Source organism: Quercus robur, chromosome 2 (assembly GCF_932294415.1).
Source record: "Quercus robur chromosome 2, dhQueRobu3.1, whole genome shotgun sequence".
Lineage (NCBI taxonomy): Eukaryota > Viridiplantae > Streptophyta > Magnoliopsida > Fagales > Fagaceae > Quercus > Quercus robur.
The window spans coordinates 74,872,357-74,892,269 of record NC_065535.1 but is presented as its reverse complement, the minus strand read 5'-3'; the positions used below and the strand labels follow the sequence as shown (position 1 = coordinate 74,892,269).

Sequence of the window (19,913 nt, the reverse complement as noted above, 5' to 3'; positions counted from 1 at the left end):
GTTTACATTACTTTTATAGTATTTATGATTAACCTCGTAAATTTGGAGATAAATTATCAACGTTTGAGTTTAAGGTAGTAATTAGTTAAACAAATCAAACAGATTCTATGAATTGAATACAAACATAACACATTTATTAAATGGATCAATCATGTTAACCCAAATGGGACACGAATCCGTCAAACTTCAATTCATAATCTGCTAATTTCATGTCATATCATATTATTTGCAGGTCGTTTTGGATTTTGCCACTTTTAATATAGATTTGCATGTTTCAATTTCCAAAAACAAGTTTTTGTTTTGTAACTACATGCACGCGCTCTAATATATATTTGCATGTTTCAATTTCCAAAATGAAGTCGCATGCGCTTGCACACACATATATATATGTAATCAATGAGTAATAATCAAATGTAAAATAGTGTTAGACCCATGGTAAAATGGTCCATATCCCGAAATGCTCTAGATCCAGATTTGGTTCCAACTTCATTGATCATGTTGCTAATTCAGGATCATGACAAAAGATGGTGAGACAACTTGGGGCCACAAAAGCTAAAGCTTCCACATAACGTTTAGTTTTAACCGCAATGGAAGCAAGGAAGTTGATGCAGCAAGCTGGGCTTTATTCCTTTTCTCATGGTTATATAAAGGCCAGCCAAAACTGAGGTCAAACACACAAGCAAATCTTCTCTCCCATTATCCTTGTCCAAGAGTATCCAACCTTCTTTTGCTTTGTTGTTTTTCTGAAACATGGATACCAAGGCAGTAACTGGTCCCGTGCAGAAACCAAATGCCACAACTCCTGCCCAGCAACCAAACCAAGCTAGCAATGTGCTATTACAAGCTACTCCATTGTTGCAACCTGGCCAACAATTGGGTCCTTTGCAGCCAACTTCCAACTTGGGTTCTGTGCAGCAAACCAGCAACCCAGCTGGTACAAACCAGCAACCCAACCCACAAACCAATTATGGTGCAGTGCAGCAACAAAACCCACAAACCAATTCTGGTGCAGTGCAGCAACCAAACCCACAAACCAAACAAGTTCCATTTCAGCCATCCAACCAACAAACCAGCCTTGTTCCTTATCAGCAACCCGACCCACAAACCAATCTTGGGGCTTGGCAACGACCCACCCCACTGGGTTCTTTGCAGCCATCCACCCTACTCAGCAAGCTGGCACCTAATGCTACGCACCAACTGATCAGAGGTGACCGAAGCATGCTTACAATGTCTGATGACAATGCGCTGGTCAGTCATATTCTGGGATCCCATACTCCAGATGGCCGAGACGTTGATGTCAAACCCCTTCTTCGCCTTGTTGAGGACATTCTTAGACGTGCCACTCTCACTCCAGAGACCCTCTTAACAATGGTATAATACTACAGATTTTACTACATTAAATAAGCCTTACAAACTAATGTATTGCCAATAAAAAAATGGTACAAATATTCATTTATTACATTATTTAAGTTATACCAATCATATTTTTATAATCTTTATCACATTCATTTATAAGTTTATACATATGCGGGTTCACACCATCAAGCATGATGCAGCAGATATATATGTATACAAGTAATTTTTTGGTTGGAAATCTATATATGTAATTTATTTGAATTGAAAGCATCCAGTTGTATATTCTTTGTTTTCATTTTCTAATTATTGCTTGTGTTTTTGTACAGGGCTCCCAAACATACCTTGATTCAGGCTTTGATGACAAGACCCACCATACGAGTTTTCTTGCCATGCTGGAAGCTCTGTCATATACCATTGACCGAATTGCCTGCGAGGTTATAACAAATCACGATTACAAAATCTTGACCTATCTATATTTACATCAACATAATAATAGAATTTTTTTTTTTTTTTTTCCTAAAGTTTTTGAAAACAGTAGGTCTATAAAACAATTGTACGTCTACCTAAACTGTTTGAAACGGTATATAAATGGATTTTCAGCTTGCATACAAGGCTTTGGGTGGCACAGATGCACACCAAACCACAGTGGCAATATGTAACATGGTATCACACTATGGATGGGACGCTAAGTTGGTGCTGGCCCTAGCGGCATTTGGATTGAACTATGGAGAATTCTGGCTTCTTGCACAGATTTACTCGACAAACCAACTTGCCAAGGCAATGGCAATCCTGAAACAAGTGCCTGGCATCATTGAGCACGCTGTCCCACTGAAACCCCGGTTCGATGCACTTAATGATCTAATCAGGACCATATTAGAAGTGACCTGGTGTGTCATTGAATTTAAAGATCTACCATCCATTTATATCACAACGGACGTACCAGCATTAGCCTCAGCCATGATCCATATTCCAACTGCTGTGTATTGGACTATCAGGAGTATTGTGGCCTGCGCATCTCAGATTTCTAGCTTCACTAACATGGGTTACGAGTATGGCTTTTTCCTCTCCATCCTAATTTACAATTCTCATGCGAATCCTTAAATTTAGATACTGTATATCCTATAAAAGGTTTATTGCATTTCTTAAAATTTTTTGTATATTGTAATTGATTTGCACACTAATATATTGTAATTGTTTTATAAGTAGTGTAAATACTAAAATGTTTATAAGGCATTTAACAATAACACTGCAAAATGGATATTGATTGCAGGTTTGCGTTATCCACCTCAAAAGCATGGGAGCTATCCACCCTTACCCACAAGCTCAAAACCATACTTGAACATCTCAAGAAGAAGATGGAAGAATGCGTTCGATACATTGGTAAGCCAGTTTTATGCTGCGTTATAGACCATGCAATGCCATATATAGAAATGAATGCATAAAAGTATCTTATACAATTGCATACAATTAGTACAACACTCTTTTGTACATACATGGACTTGACATATTTCTGTTACATAAGATACCACCTATATATACTGAAATTCTCCTATTCAATGCAGAGGAGAGGAGGGATGTTGAATCTTATCAAATGCTTGTCGAATTCTTCAAAATGATCCACATTGACAACATGAGAGTTCTCAAGGCCCTGATTTGCCCTAGGGATGATGTGCTAGCACTTGTTGATGGTACCACCAAGAAAAGGGTCAGCTCTTCTAACACATATCATTAACATTACTATTGCATAATTAACGACATTACAATTTCTACTATCAGCACATTGCATATATATACTTGGTCTTAATTTTTAAGTTGTGATAGTATAATTAGTTATATGATTATCTATATATGGCTGTTTCATTTTGGGAAAACCAGGTTAACCTTGATGTTCTTAGGAGGAAGAATGTGTTATTGCTCATTTCAAGTCTAGATATCACCCAAGATGAGCTGTCAGTCCTTGAACAGAGTTATAATGAGTCCAGGCTTCACGAAATGAGGCTTCAGAGTCTGTTTGAGGTTGTGTGGATCCCCATTGTTGACCAATTGACTGATGTCAAGCAAAGGCATTTTGAAGTGTTGCAGGCTCCAATGACATGGTACTCAGTGTACCACCCTTCCATAATATCAAAGGCATCTATCAAGTTCATCAGGGAGGAGTGGCACTTCAAGAACAAGCCTATCCTTGTAGTCCTAGACCATCAAGGGAGAGTGTTGTCCCCCAATGCAATTCACATGATGTGGATTTGGGGAAGCCATGCTTTCCCTTTCACTACCTTGAGAGAAGAAGCTCTTTGGAGAGAAGAGGCTTGGAGGCTTGAGCTGTTGGTGGATGGCATTGACGCAACCATATTGAATTGGGTAACTATATATGTGTGTGTTCGCACAAACACACTCTTTAAGAAAAAAAATGTTAGAATAATGATTATATAATTAAATTAATTATTTCCTAACAGTTGAAATTTTTTGGATAATAAGGATTTATCATAGTAATTCACATTTCCCTCTTTTTCATTGAACAGATTAAAGAAGGAAAATACATTTTCTTGTATGGAGGCGATGACATGGAGTGGATTCGGAAATTTACAAAGAAAGCAAAAGCAGTTGCAGCGGCTACACGCATACCCTTAGAGATGGTGTATGTAGGAAAAGCCACAAAAAGGGAGCAAGTGAAGCGAGTGATAGCGAACATCGTACAGGAAAAACTCAGTACCTGCTGGCAAGACACAGCCACAATATGGTTCTTTTGGACCAGGCTTGAGAGCATGCTGTTCTCAAAGATTCAGCTAGGCAAGGATGAGGAACACGACCTTGTGATGCAACAAATCAAGAGGGTGCTTAGTTTTGACAGAGAGGGTTCGTGGGCAGTGCTAAGCAGAGGGTCTAGTGTGTTGGTTAATGAGCATGGAAACATTCTCTGGCCTGCCTTGTTTGAGTATGAACAATGGAAAGAAAAGGTGGCACTGCAGGGCTTTGACATTGCTTTTCAAAACTATGTTGCTGCGCTTCGTGGTGATTCTCACCCTTGTTGCCGCTTTGAGTTCTCAAACTATGCTGGAAAAATCCCAGAAAACATGAAGTGTCCTGAGTGTCACCACTACATGGAGAAATACACCACTTTCCTCTGCTGCCATGACGAAGGCATTGTTCCTAGCTTACTTGCACTAGCCACTAATAATTAAACCGACTAGCATTTTCCTTAATATAGCAGCTATATGCTTATGCTGCTGATGCCAACTAAGAGAACAATATATATATATATATATATAGGATACGTGTTTTATTTATTTATTAATTTTTTTCTTCTTCATCTTACATATATATATATATATATATATGTAAAAGAATTGAGTGTGAGATGTCCACCCAATTGCGACTTTCTGGAGGCTTATGTATCCGATTTGAAGGAATAGATAAAAAATATGTGTATTGTAATAATCTTCTTTGATTATATTAAAGATTCTTTTGCAGTAAACTATATATACAACTATTATAAAAAGCTTTTGAATGTTTAGTATGCGTTACAAATTGAGAATGTGCCAATACGATGTTGATCCTTTACTTTCGAATCTTTATTGATATTTTCCCATGGAGGTTGAAACGAATTACATTAGTAGCCTACACATTTTGTTAAGGGATGACATGCAATTTAAACTGCCACCATTGGTGCCCGTCTCACCTGCCTTTAATTGACCGGTTTTACCCCTATAGTAAATCGGGTGGGGATGAGGTTAACATTAAAAAATAAAATGATAATTTTATTTAAATATTGTGTTGACGTGAAAAATTATGATAGTTTTAAAAGTTTCGATTATATATATATATATATATAGATGAGGAAAATTCAGCATTATCTATAATTTACTATTTAACAAATAGTATGTATCTCGTTGCCGATAAGTTTAGTAACCCAAAATAATTGACAATGATAATATAAAATTGATATTGCACTAATCACAACTTATTATATTACTTTATCATCACAGGAAATAAGTTTTGAAATTTATGTATGTTTATGGCGTTGCTCTCGTTTAAAACAACATGATCATCGTCACTCCAAAAAGTTAAATAAGGTGATCGTTTGGTTTTACAAAGAAGTTCGAACCAGGTACTTAAATTTTTCTTTCCTTCTTTTTTTAACTTTTTAATGTCAGATTTTTTATGGGCTTTCCTTTTGCTTGGGGACTGAGAAACCATAGGAAAACTAAATGAAAATTAAATAATGAACACAACAGCCTTGGATTAAGTTTTTGCTTTAAGTTATATTATGACTTCTACTTCAAAGCATGTTTTGAGTATCTGAAATATGCGTGTCATTTTGCAGTTTCTTGATTATGTATTTGATGATGGTGGTTGAAGTAAGTTTTGACAGACAGAAGTGCTAAATGCTGTTATTCTGGTCCAACTATATATCCAGAAACAATAATTAGAAGAATTTAAAAAATATATAGTTCCATGTTTTTTTTTTTTCCTTTTAGTTTGTATACAATATTTCACTAATTAGGAGTATTTGTAAACATTTTTTTTTTATCATTTATATATATTATGATCAAGTTCCTATATATTAAGCATCAATGGAAATCTAAGGCAGGTGAGGGCACTGCAACATACCAAGTGTAGCCATTAAAGAAGCAAAGATGATTATGCCTAATGGCTGCGCCCTCAACTTTCCTATATTGTATATATAAATATTTATGTTCTTCATTGACAGGTGAGTGAACCATAGTGTTGATGTGGCAATGGCCAAGGATCCACTCTTTATTGTGGCATAGATTTGCACATTGTAATGCATATTGTTATTCTAGTATTTTGTATATGAGCAATGGCTTATATACATTAAGCCATTTACATACCTAAACACTCAAACTAGTTGGCATATTATGAATGTAGGTATTGTTAGATGTTTGTTTAGTATCATAGATCGGATCTGATCTATATTTTCTTTTCGTGTGTAGGTAGGCATGGTAGGCATCAGTGACATAAATCTCCAGGGGCCTCTAGGCATGGTCGGCGCTCCCTGGCGCTTTGCTTGATCTGATTATGAAGCCGCTAAGTGCTATAGAGTATCTTATGTTTGGTTGTGTCTGTAGTACATGGAGGTTATTTGTTGCAGAATACTGGAAAATCATGTTCTGGGATCACTTATGGGTACTTTGTCTTGGAGGACAAGTACTGTACTGCAGATTCCCAAATTTGGCTTCTGAATCCTTTTACAGGACAGGTACTCTATTTCCCTAGACCTCCCAAACAATTTTTTCGTGTCATCCTAGCTTCTTTAGCTATGCCTTTGCCACAGTATGTACTCATAGCATTTTCCACATGGTGCCCATATTTACAGTTCTGTAGATCCACAGATATCAATTGGACCGTATATGATTATAGTGGCAAATTTGATGAAAGTCAAGAAAGCAATCATTGGAAAATTATTGATGGAGTTGTCTTTAAGGGAAAGATATATGATACAACTACTCATGCAAAAATTGGGGTACTAAATCTGAATTCTCATCCTTATGTGACCCTGCTGAAAGTAAATCGCAATGCAAAGTTGAAACGTGGAATCTGGCGGTTTCTGGTTTCTGGTGAACAGCACCTGATGATTTATGCAATTTCATGCAGAAACCATAAAGTTTATGAGTTAAATTTTTCAACAATGAAATGGGTGAAGATGCAGAACTTTGGAGATCAAGCATTGTTTTTTGATTTTCCACAAAGCTCAGGAATTTTCAGCATAGCTCAATTGACAGGTGGCCCATCTTCTCATTACATATACGAAATTGGATCTGGATCTGGCCTATACACATCACATTTCTTGGATGGTAGAGATTCCATGTCTCAATTGATCATGCTAGGAAGTATGCCAAGTGCTTCTCAATTTAACACATTCAGGTATTTTCCATTCATCTGTCTTGCAGTGTGGATTCTCTCTCTGATGACTAGTTAGGACTTCTTCTGCTTCATCTTCCACACACGTTTTCTACTGAAACAATTATTTGGCCAAGACTTCGAGTTGTTATATATATATATTTTGTTTCTCTTCATGTTCTTTATTTATGACTTTGAAAGTTTGAACCTTTTGATGGTTTACAATAATTGAAGAGAATTATCTGCAATGAGTGTAGCTGGAGTTTCCTGCTGGCTGCTACCTACTTTTGTGTCTCTTAAACCTGTACATACCACAAAATTTCTTTTGTGAGATGAAAATCTAACAAATGGTTAATCTCTTCTCTCAGCAAAATTTTTTCCTCTCATATTTTTTTTAATAGGTAATTGTCATTGTCACTTCTACTACTATTGTTATTGGTACTGGTTTGATTATTAGTTTTCTAATAAAATTAATGAAGTTTGAACAAGAATCTGCCAATCCATCAAAGAGCTTCTTGTTGATGTTGTTTTTTTAAATTTTAATTTATAATAATTTGATAGTTACAATGATAGAGGAGAGATTTGAACTTGGGTCATTAGGAGGCGTCAATTGATATATAAGGCTCTTGAAAATTAAGCATAAAATGTGACTAGAACACCAAAATGTGTGGGGATTATCAATTTCAAGAACAAATAGATCGTTGTAAAACTAATCAAAAAATTTTATTTTTTTTCCTATAATTTACAAGAATTTGATGTAATAATTTTAGTACTAGTCACAGGAAAAATTTGACTTTTTTTTTTGGTTAAATGAAAAATAAAAATAGTAGATAAAACTTATAGGTGTTAATCTCAAACCCTTCTTAAAATGATGTGATTATTTTCTAAAAAAATATAGTTAATACAATATATTAGATTTTCTAAATTAAGTTATATATATTTTTTATTTGAAAGTATTTTAAATTTTGTAGGTTTTTGTTTTTAAAGGAAACATAATACATTTTACATTCAATTATTATATAAAGCAAGATATTTTATAAATAATGTAATATATTGTTAGAATTTGTTTTTAATACTCCTTACAAATGGTTTATCCTTTATACATCTTGAACGTCGACCTAAGTAAATACATCACTTATAGCACCCCCCAAAAAAATTCAAGACTTTAATAACATAAGAAAATGTAATTTTATCAAGAACCTACCAATATTATGCTAAGAATGTGACATAATTGTCAATGAAGTAGCCCCTCTTTACCTCTCCTCTTAAAGCATCACCAAAATGAATCAGACAAAAATAGACTGAATGGACCGATATTGGCCAACACTAAAAATACAAACATCCCTAACTCTCTAAATGCAAAATAAAAAATAGTTTTTTTTTTTTTTGAAAAGAAAAAGAGTTTTCACTATATATATTATGAATATATGGTTTAAATTATCCTAAAATTAATGAGTTATGTATGCTAAAATAGAGAATATTAAAAGATTAAAAAAAAATGGGAAACTACTACTTTAAATGAGTGTTTGTACAAATATATATATATATATATATATTAAATGAAGGTGCTATTAAATATAATTTCGACATAATTAAAAATATATATATTGATAAATAGAGGGGGAGGGGGAGAATTTGAAAAACCAGTCCCCCTCCCTACGCCTCTAATGGTTTAAGAAGAAACTAGGTAATGATACGCAACTCTTGGATGTCACACAAATATACTTGATGTATAAGTAATATATCACAAAATTAGAATTTTACTATGTCACTGGTCAAAACTAAACTAATAAAAAAATTTATCAATTGAACTAACTAGAATTTCCCAGATTATATCATTGATCAAAACTAAACTAGTAAGAAATCTTATTTTTTGAGCTAACTGGAATTCCCCAAACCATGTCACTGGTCAAAACTAAACTAATAAGAAATTTTATCAATGTTATCTTTTGAGTGAACTAGAGTTCTCCAAACCATGTCACTGGTCAAAACTAAGCTAATAAGAAATTTTGGTCAAAACTAAACTAATAAATTTTTTTATCAATTTTATCTTTTGAGCTAACTAGAGTTCTCCAAACTATGTCACTGGTCAAAACTAAACTAATAAAGAATATTATCAATTGAGTTAACTGAAATTTTCCAAACCATGTCACAGTTCAAAACTAAACTAATAAAAAATTTTATTTGTTGAACTAACCGGAATTCTCCAAACTATGTAAATTTTATTAATCAATCAACTGACTATTTAATAATTACAGTATCTAGATATAGGCATATAGTATCTACTTATGTTTGCAAGTCTATGGAGTCAATCAAAAGCAAAAATTTCTCTCCACTAGTAGCAATTATATCGTTGGACTTGGTGGAGTGAGATATCCTATTCGTGCCTAAAGTTTTCTCTTCTCATTGCAACGTATTCATGTACTCCCATCAACTAAAAGCCTTCCCAATTGCACTGCTAAATCCACCCACGAAGCCACCCGTTTAAAGCAAAACCTTAGAGTTAAGTCTAGCTTGGACTTTGAAGCAGGTATTTTACTTTTCCAAATATATATATAATATTTCAATATTTTTAATATCAGTTTATTTTTTTTAATGGAAAATAAAAGAAAACTAGGAAGAAAAGTTTGAATCATATATTATATTTCTTGTGTGAAGGACTTATCTCAGAGCAGTGGTTGGCTGGTGAGTTATGCTTTTGTTGGATTAAAGTTGCCACTCACTTTTCTTCAGTTCCCACAGTCTGTCATCATATTTAATATGGGTCTTATGTGGATATTGTAGAATATGTTTGTGTATTTATGTATAGAACATGATTACCATATGTTTGAAGAGATGTAAGAATGAATAAAATCTATGCTGGTCTCTGGTCTTCTTGTGATATTTTTGCAGTTGTGCCTAAAAGGAAAAATGCAGCTTGACAATAAATTTTATTAGCATGTTTTAAGTATCTTTATATGTGTGTAATTTTTCACTTCATTGGTTATGTTATTTATGGTTTTTGAAGTAAGTTTTGTCTGATAGAGGTGGTGATATTGTGGTTGACATCTTCTAAGATGAACTTTGGCCGAAGTCTAGCATAATATGCTGTTAAATATAAATTTCTTGCAAGCATGTCATGTGGATGGGTTAGAAACAATAACATACGAATATAAATGTAGAAACTTGCTAAGAGCCTTGTAGTATCTCAATTGGCACCTCTCCATGGGGTTAGCAGCATATTATTGTATTTTTAACTATTGTGCATCCGTGGTTTATTCCTTAGGGGTGGGTTCAAAGGGCCCTACCTTGGTGAGCTTCCACATCATAAAAAAAAAAATGTAGAACCTTTAGATGTTTTGTTAGTTGTGTATATAGAATCTAATCATTATTTTCTCTTTGTGCGGAAGGTAGGTATGGTGCTGCTAGGGGGCAGTGACATAAAACTCAGGCAGCCTAGAAGTAAGAAGGAAAAGAAGGTTGACAATAGTAAATTGAGGCCATGGTCGGAGCTCCACGAGGCTTTGCTTCGTCTGATAACAAAGCAGCTAGGTGCTATAGACTATATCATGTTTGGCTGTGTCTGCCGGGGATGGAGGTTACATGTTACAACACACAGGCAAGAGTTTATGGCATCCCGACCTCCACTTCTTGTCTTCTTATCAACGCAAGCTAAGAGGGCTTCTTATTTCTATAGCATCTTTGAGCAGAGGTTGTACAAGGCAAAATTGCCTAACCTTAATGGCAAATCATGTTTTGGGATAACTCGTGGGTACTTGGTCATGGAAGACAATAAAAAAAGGGCAGATTCTCAAATTTGGCTTCTGAATCCTTTTACAAGACATGAACTCCATTTCCCTAGCCCTCCCAATCCTTATTCTCGTATGATCCTTGCTTCTTTGGCTACGCCTTTGCAGGAGTTTGTAATCATAGCTTTCTGCATATGGTACCCATCTCTACAGTTTTTTAGACTCAAAGATCTCAGCTGGACTGTACATGATTATAGTGACAAATTTAATGGCTGTCGTGGGCCCTCTCCGTGGGCGATTGTTGATGGAGCTGTCTTAAAGGGTAAGTTATACGTTTTAACTAGTTATGCTGAAAATGGGGTGCTAAATCTGAATTCTACGCCTTACGTAACCCTGCTGGAAGTTAAAAACACTAGATATTTGCACCGTGGGCTACAGTTACTGGCTCATGATGAGCAGCTTTTGATGATTAATGGATTGATGAACGGAATTGGAATTATGAAGGAAGAATGTCAAGTTTATGAGCTTAATTTTATGAAGATGGAATGGATGAGGATTCAGAACTTCACTGATCAAGCATTGTTTCTGGATTATGATATGGGCTCAAGATTTAGCAACATGACCATATGGGGGTGGAGCCAACAATATTCAAATTGCATATACAATGTTGGTGTGACTTGCAAATGCATCTTAAATTTCTCGGATGGTAGATATCGAGGGTCTTTCTGGATCCTACAAGGAAACCGTATGCCACATTTTACCTTGGGTGTTCCATTCTGGTATTTTCCACATCTGTCTTGCAATTTAGTCATGTAGATTCTCTTCTGATAACTAGTTAGGATTTCTTTTTGTTCTTCTTCCCTACCTTATTCATTTAAAAAATCCTTTGTTTATGGATTTGAAGTGTATATATATTTTGTAGCTAAAGGTTCCTGCTGCCCAATTGCGTGGCAATTGTGGAAAGTGCACAACTGCATTTGTGAAATGAAAATCCTATAATGGTTATTGTCATCCTATTAGTAAGAGCTGGGAACCATAAAAATTGACTGGAGCACTAACATGTGCAGGGATTTTTAATTTCAGGAGCAATATGATCTTTAGCAAAAAAATGTAACTTAATCTAGATTTATTACATTCCTGTCCTATTTTATTTTACTTTTTTGATAAGACTGTCTTATTTTGTTTGTCTAGTACTATTTCAATTTTTGCTGTTCCAATGTAATTGGCATATTTTAAAAGACAATCCAATACATCAATGCCTGATATATATTCAAGTTTTTCTTTTTCTTTTTTTGAAGTTAAACCATGATATCAATTCATTAAGAGAGATTGAGAGAAAGTACATCATGGGAGAGCAAGAGCACTGAAAAACAGGGTTTTCTTCAAGCCATACGTTTTCACTGTCTAAGTTCTTTGCTTTTTCTTTTTTTTTTTTTTTTTTTTTTTTTTTTTTTTTTTTTTTTTTTTGAGAAGGTAGTTCTTTGCTACTTTGGCAAGAAGATGTGCAACCTGATTTCCAGTTGGTCGTGTGAGACTAAGAATTGCAGACCGATAGGCACCCAGGGACAACCTTTTTAGACCATCACTTGAACCATAAAAAAAAAAAAAATCAACCATTAAACATCATAAAAGAGAAACACACTGAATAATGCATGTATATACAATGCTTTAGGAAAATAAGTACCAAAATAAAGTCCTCTTGCTTGCTTAAAAAACTCTATATACTACTTTTATGTTTGTGTGTTCTAATAAGTATTACTATTTAAAAGAAAAAAAAAATAAAGTCTCCTTTCTAAAATTAATAAATAAAATTTATATCTTACTCTTTATTTTATTTAAAAAGTTAATGCCATTATTTTTCTAAAGTTTAAATTAATAAGGGTAGTTCTGGAAACTTATACTTTTTTATACAACAAACAAGAAAATAAATGATGTTTCCTTAAAAAGTTAGAAAGTTAAGGGGCCGTCTGGTAATGTTATTCCAGTAACGTTGTTTGTATTTTTTTTGAAATACGTGTAGATAAAAAAGTGTGTGGAAATGCGTGTAATGTTGTTTAAAAACTGAAAACATGTGTTCAAACACATATACCAAACATGTGTTTGAAACAGAAAAAAAAAATTGGAACGTTTTCTCAAAAAAAAAAAAATATTGGAACGAGAGAAAGATTCTAAAAAAAACATCTTTAGGGAAATAAATTTTTGTATCAAAAAGGGAAATAAATTTTAATTTAGATTTACTATACTTTCTTGGTATTATTTTGTTTGTCTTTTGGTATTCCATTTTTTTTCTGTTCCAAATTGGATTATTTGTTTTATTTTGACAGTAAATGTTCCTTAATTTACTGAGTTCCATATTCAAGTTTAAATATTTAAAAATTTATAAGCGCAATTTGAAATCTTCTAGTACTATAATTTTGGAGAAACGTCCGTGTTCTTTTTTCAGAAAATAAAAAGATTTTCTAAGCTTGCAGAGAAAACTTTACCAAACCCTTCAGCCCAAAAAAAAAAAGCCCTTCACCGCAGCCACCAACACCGCATTTCTCACACTCTCAACCCTCTGTTTTGGACATTGCAAGGTAATCTCTAACCTCAAATTTTTTAATAAATCAAACCAAAGCATGTATCATTATGGTTAATGATCAGGCATTAAAAGTTCAGATTGCATTTTTTTTTTCTTTTTCTTTTCTGTGTAAAACCGAAAATTATGTCTTTTTTAAGTTTTTAAAAGGCTTTTTTTCATTATTATTTGTTTGTGTCTGTTATCTGTGTTTGTATGTTTTGTATTGAAGAGAGAGAGAGAGAGTATTGCTTGGATGAGGTTTCTAGCCTTTTGTTTTAGGATGCATTGATATGAACTACACACTAGGAAGTACGGACACTTCATTTAGTACTTGTGTCACACACCATTTTATGTTAAAAATTTTCAAAAATTGCTTGTATCACCATGTCATACTTGTGCCCATACCCATACCCTGTGCTTCCTAGGCTACACCTACAGTGTTTGGTTGCCAAGAAATGAGGAAAGTGCAAGAAAAGATAGGGACTTTTTTTTAAATTCATTTTAAGCAATGCTGGGACCATAAATTATTGAACAACTTTTACCATAGTACTCGCCACATGATGAGTTGTGAATGGTGGAGTTATGGGCTCACTATTTTTCCTATATTGCTTACAACTTGCCACGTGGCAAGTTGTGCAATCAGTTGTAATCATAGCATTTTCCTTTCATTTTTTCAGATTTTTATTTTTATTCTGACATTATTATTTTATTTACTGAGATGTAGACTTGACTTTTTTGATAATCAATTAAATAGTTTTTATTAGTCACTTGTGTATTAAGTGAGCAATTTATCAATTATGTCAGCAATTTTAATGAGATGACAGTAGAGATCAAAATGAAAATTTAGAAAAACTTAAGGACCAAATTAAAGACTTTTACAAATTGACCTCTTTTTTTTATAATTTTTATAAGTTTAAGATTTTCCTCTTAAATTTTTTATTATAATCTGGATAAATATATAGAAGAATGAAAAAAAATATGCAGCTCAATTAACAATTTTATAATAGATGTTTATTTAGTGTCATATGTGATATGTGGACATTAATTTTTATTTCCTCTTTTTTGCAAAGGTAGCCATGGTATTGCAAGGGGACAGTGACATAAATCTTAAGGGGCTTAGAAGTAAGAAGAAAAAGATGGTTGACAATAGTAATCGGAGGCCATGGTCGGAGCTCCCTTACGCTTTGCTTTACATGATCACCAAGTTGCTAGGTACTATAGACTATCTCATGTTTGGCTGTGTCTGCAGAGCATGGAGGTTGTATGCTGTGGCAAACAGGCAAGAGTTTATGGCATCCCAACCTCCACTTGTTATGTTTATGCCAAATCGTTCTAAGAGAGCTTGTTACTTCTATAACATCTTTGATGGAAGGAAGTATAAGGCAAAACTCCCCAACCTTGTTGGCAAAATCTGTTATAGGATCTCATATGGGTACTTGGTAGTAGAAGACCAGATAGATGCGGTAAATTCTCAAATTTGGCTTATAAATCCTTTTACAAGACATGAACTCCGTGTCCTTAGCCCTCCCCTAGAGCATAATCGTGTCATCCTTGCTTCTTTAGAGACACCTTTGTCAAAGTTTGTAATCATAGCCTTTCGCAGATATGACTCATATCTACAGTTTTGTAGATCCACATATGCCGATTGGTCTCATTGTGATTGCAATGATCACTGGATATTTGTTGATTTAACCGTGTACAAGCGAAAATTGTATGCAATAACAACTGGTGCTGGAATAGGAGTGGTAAATCTAAACTCTTGTCCTTATGTGACCCCATTGGAAGTAAAATCCATTCCAAATTTGAAAGGTGGACTCTGGTTACGGGGTACTGATGAGCAGCTCCTGTTGATTAATGCAATTGGAAATAATCATGAAGTTTATGAGCTAAATTTTTTGAAGATGGAATGGGTGAAAATGCAAAACTTGGGAGATCAAGCATTGTTTCTGGATTATTATGAGGGCGGCTTAGGATTTAGCAACAAAACCAGATGGAAAGATAGTGAAAGACCTTCTAATGGCAGATACTATTTTGATCCTGATAACACAGACATTTGGTTCCACTTCATGGATGGTAGGCGCCACCAGTCTTTCCCTTTCATGGGAAGAAAATGTATGCCAAATACTTTACGATTTAAACCATCTTGGTATTTTCCACACGAGTCTTGCAATGTGGATCTTTCTCTCAAGAGTCAAGACTAGTTACATTCATTATCCCTACCATTTATATATTGAATGAATCATTTGGACAAGAGTTTGAGGGGTTTTATATATTTGTTGCTCTTTATTTCCCTTCTTTTCGACTTTTAACTCTTTTTGATGTCATTCTCATTGAAGAAAATTCCCTGCAACCAGGGTATTTGCTGTTTACTGCTGCCCATTTTGTGTTTCTTAAATAGTCAACCTGTGCAGATTGTACCATCTCTTTTGTGATAAGAGAAATTCAACAATGGTAATTCTATTCTTCTCAACAAAATGTTCTTAAAATTTTTAGATCATTGTTACGTTTACCACTATTGTCATTGTTATTCTTGGCTTGATTATTTATTTCTTAATAAAATTAATGAACTTGGAACAAAAAAACATACAAAATTTAAATTTTAAAAAAAAAAAAAAGTGACTAAAAAGCACCAAAATTTTCAGTAATTTTTAATTTCAGCAGCAATAGATCATTGTAAGACAAATGGATCAAGTTTCTTTTATTTTTGATTTCTTTTTTAACTTAATGAATTTCGGAATTATAATTGTTTAATATGGTGGCACCTTATTATGTTTTCCTCTCATTTTCACAAGGTGCCGAAATATATGAATACTAGTTCTTGATAGGATTAAAAAGACATAAGACAGCAAAATGGGGATGAGAACAAAGCAACCTGAAATGTATGAATCTTTTCTGGCTGATTTTCACTAACTGTTGTGTTAAGGGAACCAAATCACACGTCTGCAGAGTGCATTGAAGACAATGCAGAGCACAGTTAAGATCAAACAGATGTACAGAATGCAGAATTTAGTGCTCAGGATACAGGGTGAAGATTAATACATATGCAAAATGAAGATCAGAGGGCGTTTGTTAGGATTTATCACTTGTGTATTCCATCCAAGTTAGTACATGGTGAATTTTAATTTGTTGAGTTTTTTGAGGCACATGTAATAAAATACTGATTGTTATGGTTTGATAAGATAAAAATAAATAAATAAATGATTGTCCCAAAACTTAAACTATTAAGAAATGGTAAATGTAGGGTCACAATTTAGGGCCCAAGCCCAAAAGATATGGGGTCTTGGTCCAAGGAGCCCAGAAACAATGAATTTGTAGAAAGTGAGCTATAGAACTAGGTCTTAGCGAATTGGACAGCGGTTAGTATTGGGCTATACAACAGTTGAACACAAGTAAAACACGTTAGTATCCATAGATCCTCAGTCCGAGGAGATAAGATGAATGTATGTCGGTCACTGTTTGAAGATTATGGTCGTTTGTATTGCTACAGTATTCTCTCTTCTTTTTCTTCGTCCCCTTCCTCATGGGGACTCCCTTTCTTATATAGTCTTCTTGAAGCCGTCGTGGTCTTACACTTGTTGATCATCCGGACCCTTACTTGAGTGCTTGTCCCATCGAACACCCCCTTTCAGCCTTCTGTGAGTTGTGGTGATCAAGGCAGCACTGTTCACAGGACCTCTCCACATTAATGCGATCAGAAAAGTAGGTGCAATGCATTTAATGCAGTAGCAGTAGCCGCTCCTTGGATATCTTACATTTCCTTCTTTCCTGTGTGCCTGTGGGACGCATCCCTACTGCTAATGTCTATTGGGGTGGGTCCTTCTAGCAGACATAATGCATATTTGAGCCATGCTCATCACGTCCGAGGAGGCGTTTCTCCTCGAACCGTCCTTCAAACGCCCCCCTATCCATGATACCTGGGTTGGAAATCCTTTTGGCATTCATTTCCTCTCCTCGGACATTGCTAATCGTCCCAGATGGGGCCCAAGGCCCATTACATGATTTGGGGCCTTTGCCCCTATAATAACCCCTCAAAATTCTGGTTTTTCCCTCTTATCCAAGGAGAAAAAGGTGGAATTTTGATATTTAATGGAAAAGTCACCACAATTCCTTGACTCACACGTGTGGGAGCACTGTCTCATGCGCCTCATTACTGCTACTGATGTTTCGTAGTCCACGAGGCGCCATTAATTGTACCAAGCGGCTCTATGTCCCCTTGCATCCAACGGTGGGGCACTTAATCAACGATAGATATTTCTCTAAACTTTGGGCGAGAGTAATCCCGTTCATTTTTCCTCGCTATATAAGGCTCTTGAGGGAGATTACTTTCCCTTTTTTAGAAAAGACATTCAAGCGTTCCAGAGCACTTCAACATTTTCTCTCGCGAAATACTCTAAGTCCCTAAGTTCCATAGCTGTTCTTGTAAGGATTCCCAGTGGATCCTTTGAAAGTTTGAGAGATTTAAAACTCATACTTCCCGTAAGTTTTCATTTCCCCATATTCCCTTGCTCCCCTTTGTTGTTGTTCTCCTCGACCTTCTTTCGTTTATAAAACTTTCTCCATGCCCTTTAGGGTTAACTAGATGGGTAAGTTTAAGAGCCTAGTAGATTCTCCGGTTGGTATGGAAGGTTTTAGGGCCAAGTACCATATCCCGTAAGGAGTGGGTCTAGAGTATTGCTCCTCGGACCAAATACTAACCAAGAGAGAAACGGGGCAGGTTGTCATTCCTATGATCACTTTCATAGAAGGAGGGATAACGATTCCTATGGGTAGGATAACTAGGGATTACTTGCGCGGCCACAGGTTGGCCCCCCACCAGCGCGCCGCTAATATGTTCGAATTCTAGGGTGCGTAGATGCTCTGAATGAACAGATGAACATCGGCCTCTCATGGCACGATGTTGTTCACTTGTACGAGTGCCACTGCCTTTCCGAGTCGTATTACCTGAAATCCAAATCCGACGAGGTGAGACTGATATCTTGCCTTCCCAAGTCCAACAAAGGCTTGAAGGACGATTATCTGATCATCTCCAGAGCATGGCACGACGATCTTCGCTGCCCAATTAGAGCGGAAGCACCAGGTGGGACACTCTAGGATCAGGTCCCTCGGCGGGGATCTTAGTCTTTTGAGCTTTCCCTTTACTTGTTTTGGTCTTGGTTTTGGTTGCTTATTTTCTCGGACTGACGTAACCTTTCCTTTGGATGTTTTGCAAACAAAGTACATACTACCCTAAGGATCAGCCTAGTCAATGTCCAAGCTCTCAACTACCTCTTAAGGTCGGAGATCTTTGTGAGTGAGGACAGGCAATTGCAGGCCGCTCACCTCATTTTGGACTACGAGCCTTTATCTCGTGCCTTCGTGGACGTGGGCCAGGCGATAAGGGCTGGGAATCCCCGATTAGCCCGTATTGACATTTCTAAACCGGGCTTCTTAGCTCGAAGAGACTTAACACCAATCCAACCGCCCACTCATCGCGTTCCCCAGGAGGTAGCCATTTCAGGGGAGGGAATTGATTCCACGCACTCGTCCCTCGAAGCCGAAATTGATCATTTCCACTTCAACGAAGAGGGTGAGGTATCAACAAGGCCCATAGAGCTTTCAGATTCCGGCTCAGATCTTGTTCACTTCTTGGCGGCTCATTCTCTAGAACTAATAGTTGCTTGGATAGACACAAGTCAAGAAGTTGAAGAGGAAGGCATGGACCTAAAGCCAAGATCTGGTCTGAGGGGCCTTATGTCCAACAGGAACAAAGGGCAATCCTCTAAGGATGCCTCTAAGGAGCAAGTTCCTACCAGCCTTCCTCCTCCACCACCTCCCCCCATTGACCCCGCACTACAACCCATTCCAAACTTGAGGCGGAAAAGGCCAGTCGAAGAACTGGAGGAAGGCGAGGTCGGCCCTCAAAAGGCCAAACAGCAGAAAAAAAAAAAAAAAAAAAGCAAAGAGCCTAAAGACAAGAGGACATAGTCCCCACCAACTAGAATTGGACGGCACTCCCATCCCTTAGGATGTGACCCTTTGGGAGTCCCAGCAAGAGCAGGCATTGTATCTCGCTGAGGCCCTGCAGCAGCCCCTCCTCTTGCCCTGTGACATGGACGGGCTCTGAACTACGAGGCAATCGGACCTCTTCATGTCATTGAAGAAGGATCTCGCTATGGTAAAACGAAGATTCTCCATTGTTTAGGTTCCTTATTCTATGCTCATCTATTTTACGTCTACGTTTTGATGATTCTTCCATTACTTCTACGTAGGTCACCCAGCAAATCTTCATGGCCAAGGAATGGGTGAAGAATTCCCGAGAGGAGGTGAACGCTGAGGTTCAGTCCTGCCTCACCACTAAGAAAGCTGTTGGTGTCCTTAGGCTAGAAAAAGAGAGCCTAAGTGAGAAGGTTAAAGAGGCTATTAAGGCCCAG

At 36.1% G+C, this 19,913-nt stretch overlaps 3 protein-coding genes across 3 annotated transcripts; all 3 read left to right on the top strand.

Annotated features, from left to right (window-relative positions):
* Window positions 1–701: 701 nt before the first annotated feature.
* LOC126703308 (protein SIEVE ELEMENT OCCLUSION B-like) lies at window positions 702–4,535 on the top strand. The gene is made up of 7 exons (XM_050402275.1): window positions 702–1,371; window positions 1,683–1,790; window positions 1,957–2,405; window positions 2,627–2,736; window positions 2,919–3,061; window positions 3,232–3,714; window positions 3,876–4,535. Exons 1-7 carry the CDS (start codon window positions 751–753, stop codon window positions 4,533–4,535), a joined length of 2,574 nt encoding a protein of 857 aa, XP_050258232.1. The 5' UTR covers window positions 702–750.
* Window positions 4,536–10,610: 6,075 nt separating this feature from the next.
* On the top strand, window positions 10,611–11,759 carry LOC126703299 (uncharacterized). The gene has a single exon (XM_050402264.1). It carries the CDS (start codon window positions 10,611–10,613, stop codon window positions 11,757–11,759), a length of 1,149 nt encoding a protein of 382 aa, XP_050258221.1.
* Window positions 11,760–14,579: 2,820 nt separating this feature from the next.
* Window positions 14,580–15,704, top strand: LOC126703290 (uncharacterized). Its single transcript, XM_050402253.1, has one exon. The coding sequence runs from the start codon at window positions 14,580–14,582 to the stop codon at window positions 15,702–15,704; it is 1,125 nt and encodes a 374-aa protein (XP_050258210.1).
* The last annotated feature ends 4,209 nt before the right edge of the window (window positions 15,705–19,913 follow it).

Excerpts from the sequence above, each read along its gene's own strand:
- LOC126703308 (XM_050402275.1), top strand. The coding sequence starts at position 751 with ATGGATACCAAGGCAGTAACTGGTCCCGTGCAGAAACCAAATGCCACA. Across the intron at positions 2,406-2,626 it reads TTCACTAACATGGGTTACGA|GTTTGCGTTATCCACCTCAA; the intron begins GTATGGCTTTTT and ends TATTGATTGCAG. Across the intron at positions 2,737-2,918 it reads AGAATGCGTTCGATACATTG|AGGAGAGGAGGGATGTTGAA; the intron begins GTAAGCCAGTTT and ends TATTCAATGCAG.
- LOC126703299 (XM_050402264.1), top strand. The coding sequence starts at position 10,611 with ATGGTGCTGCTAGGGGGCAGTGACATAAAACTCAGGCAGCCTAGAAGT.
- LOC126703290 (XM_050402253.1), top strand. The coding sequence starts at position 14,580 with ATGGTATTGCAAGGGGACAGTGACATAAATCTTAAGGGGCTTAGAAGT.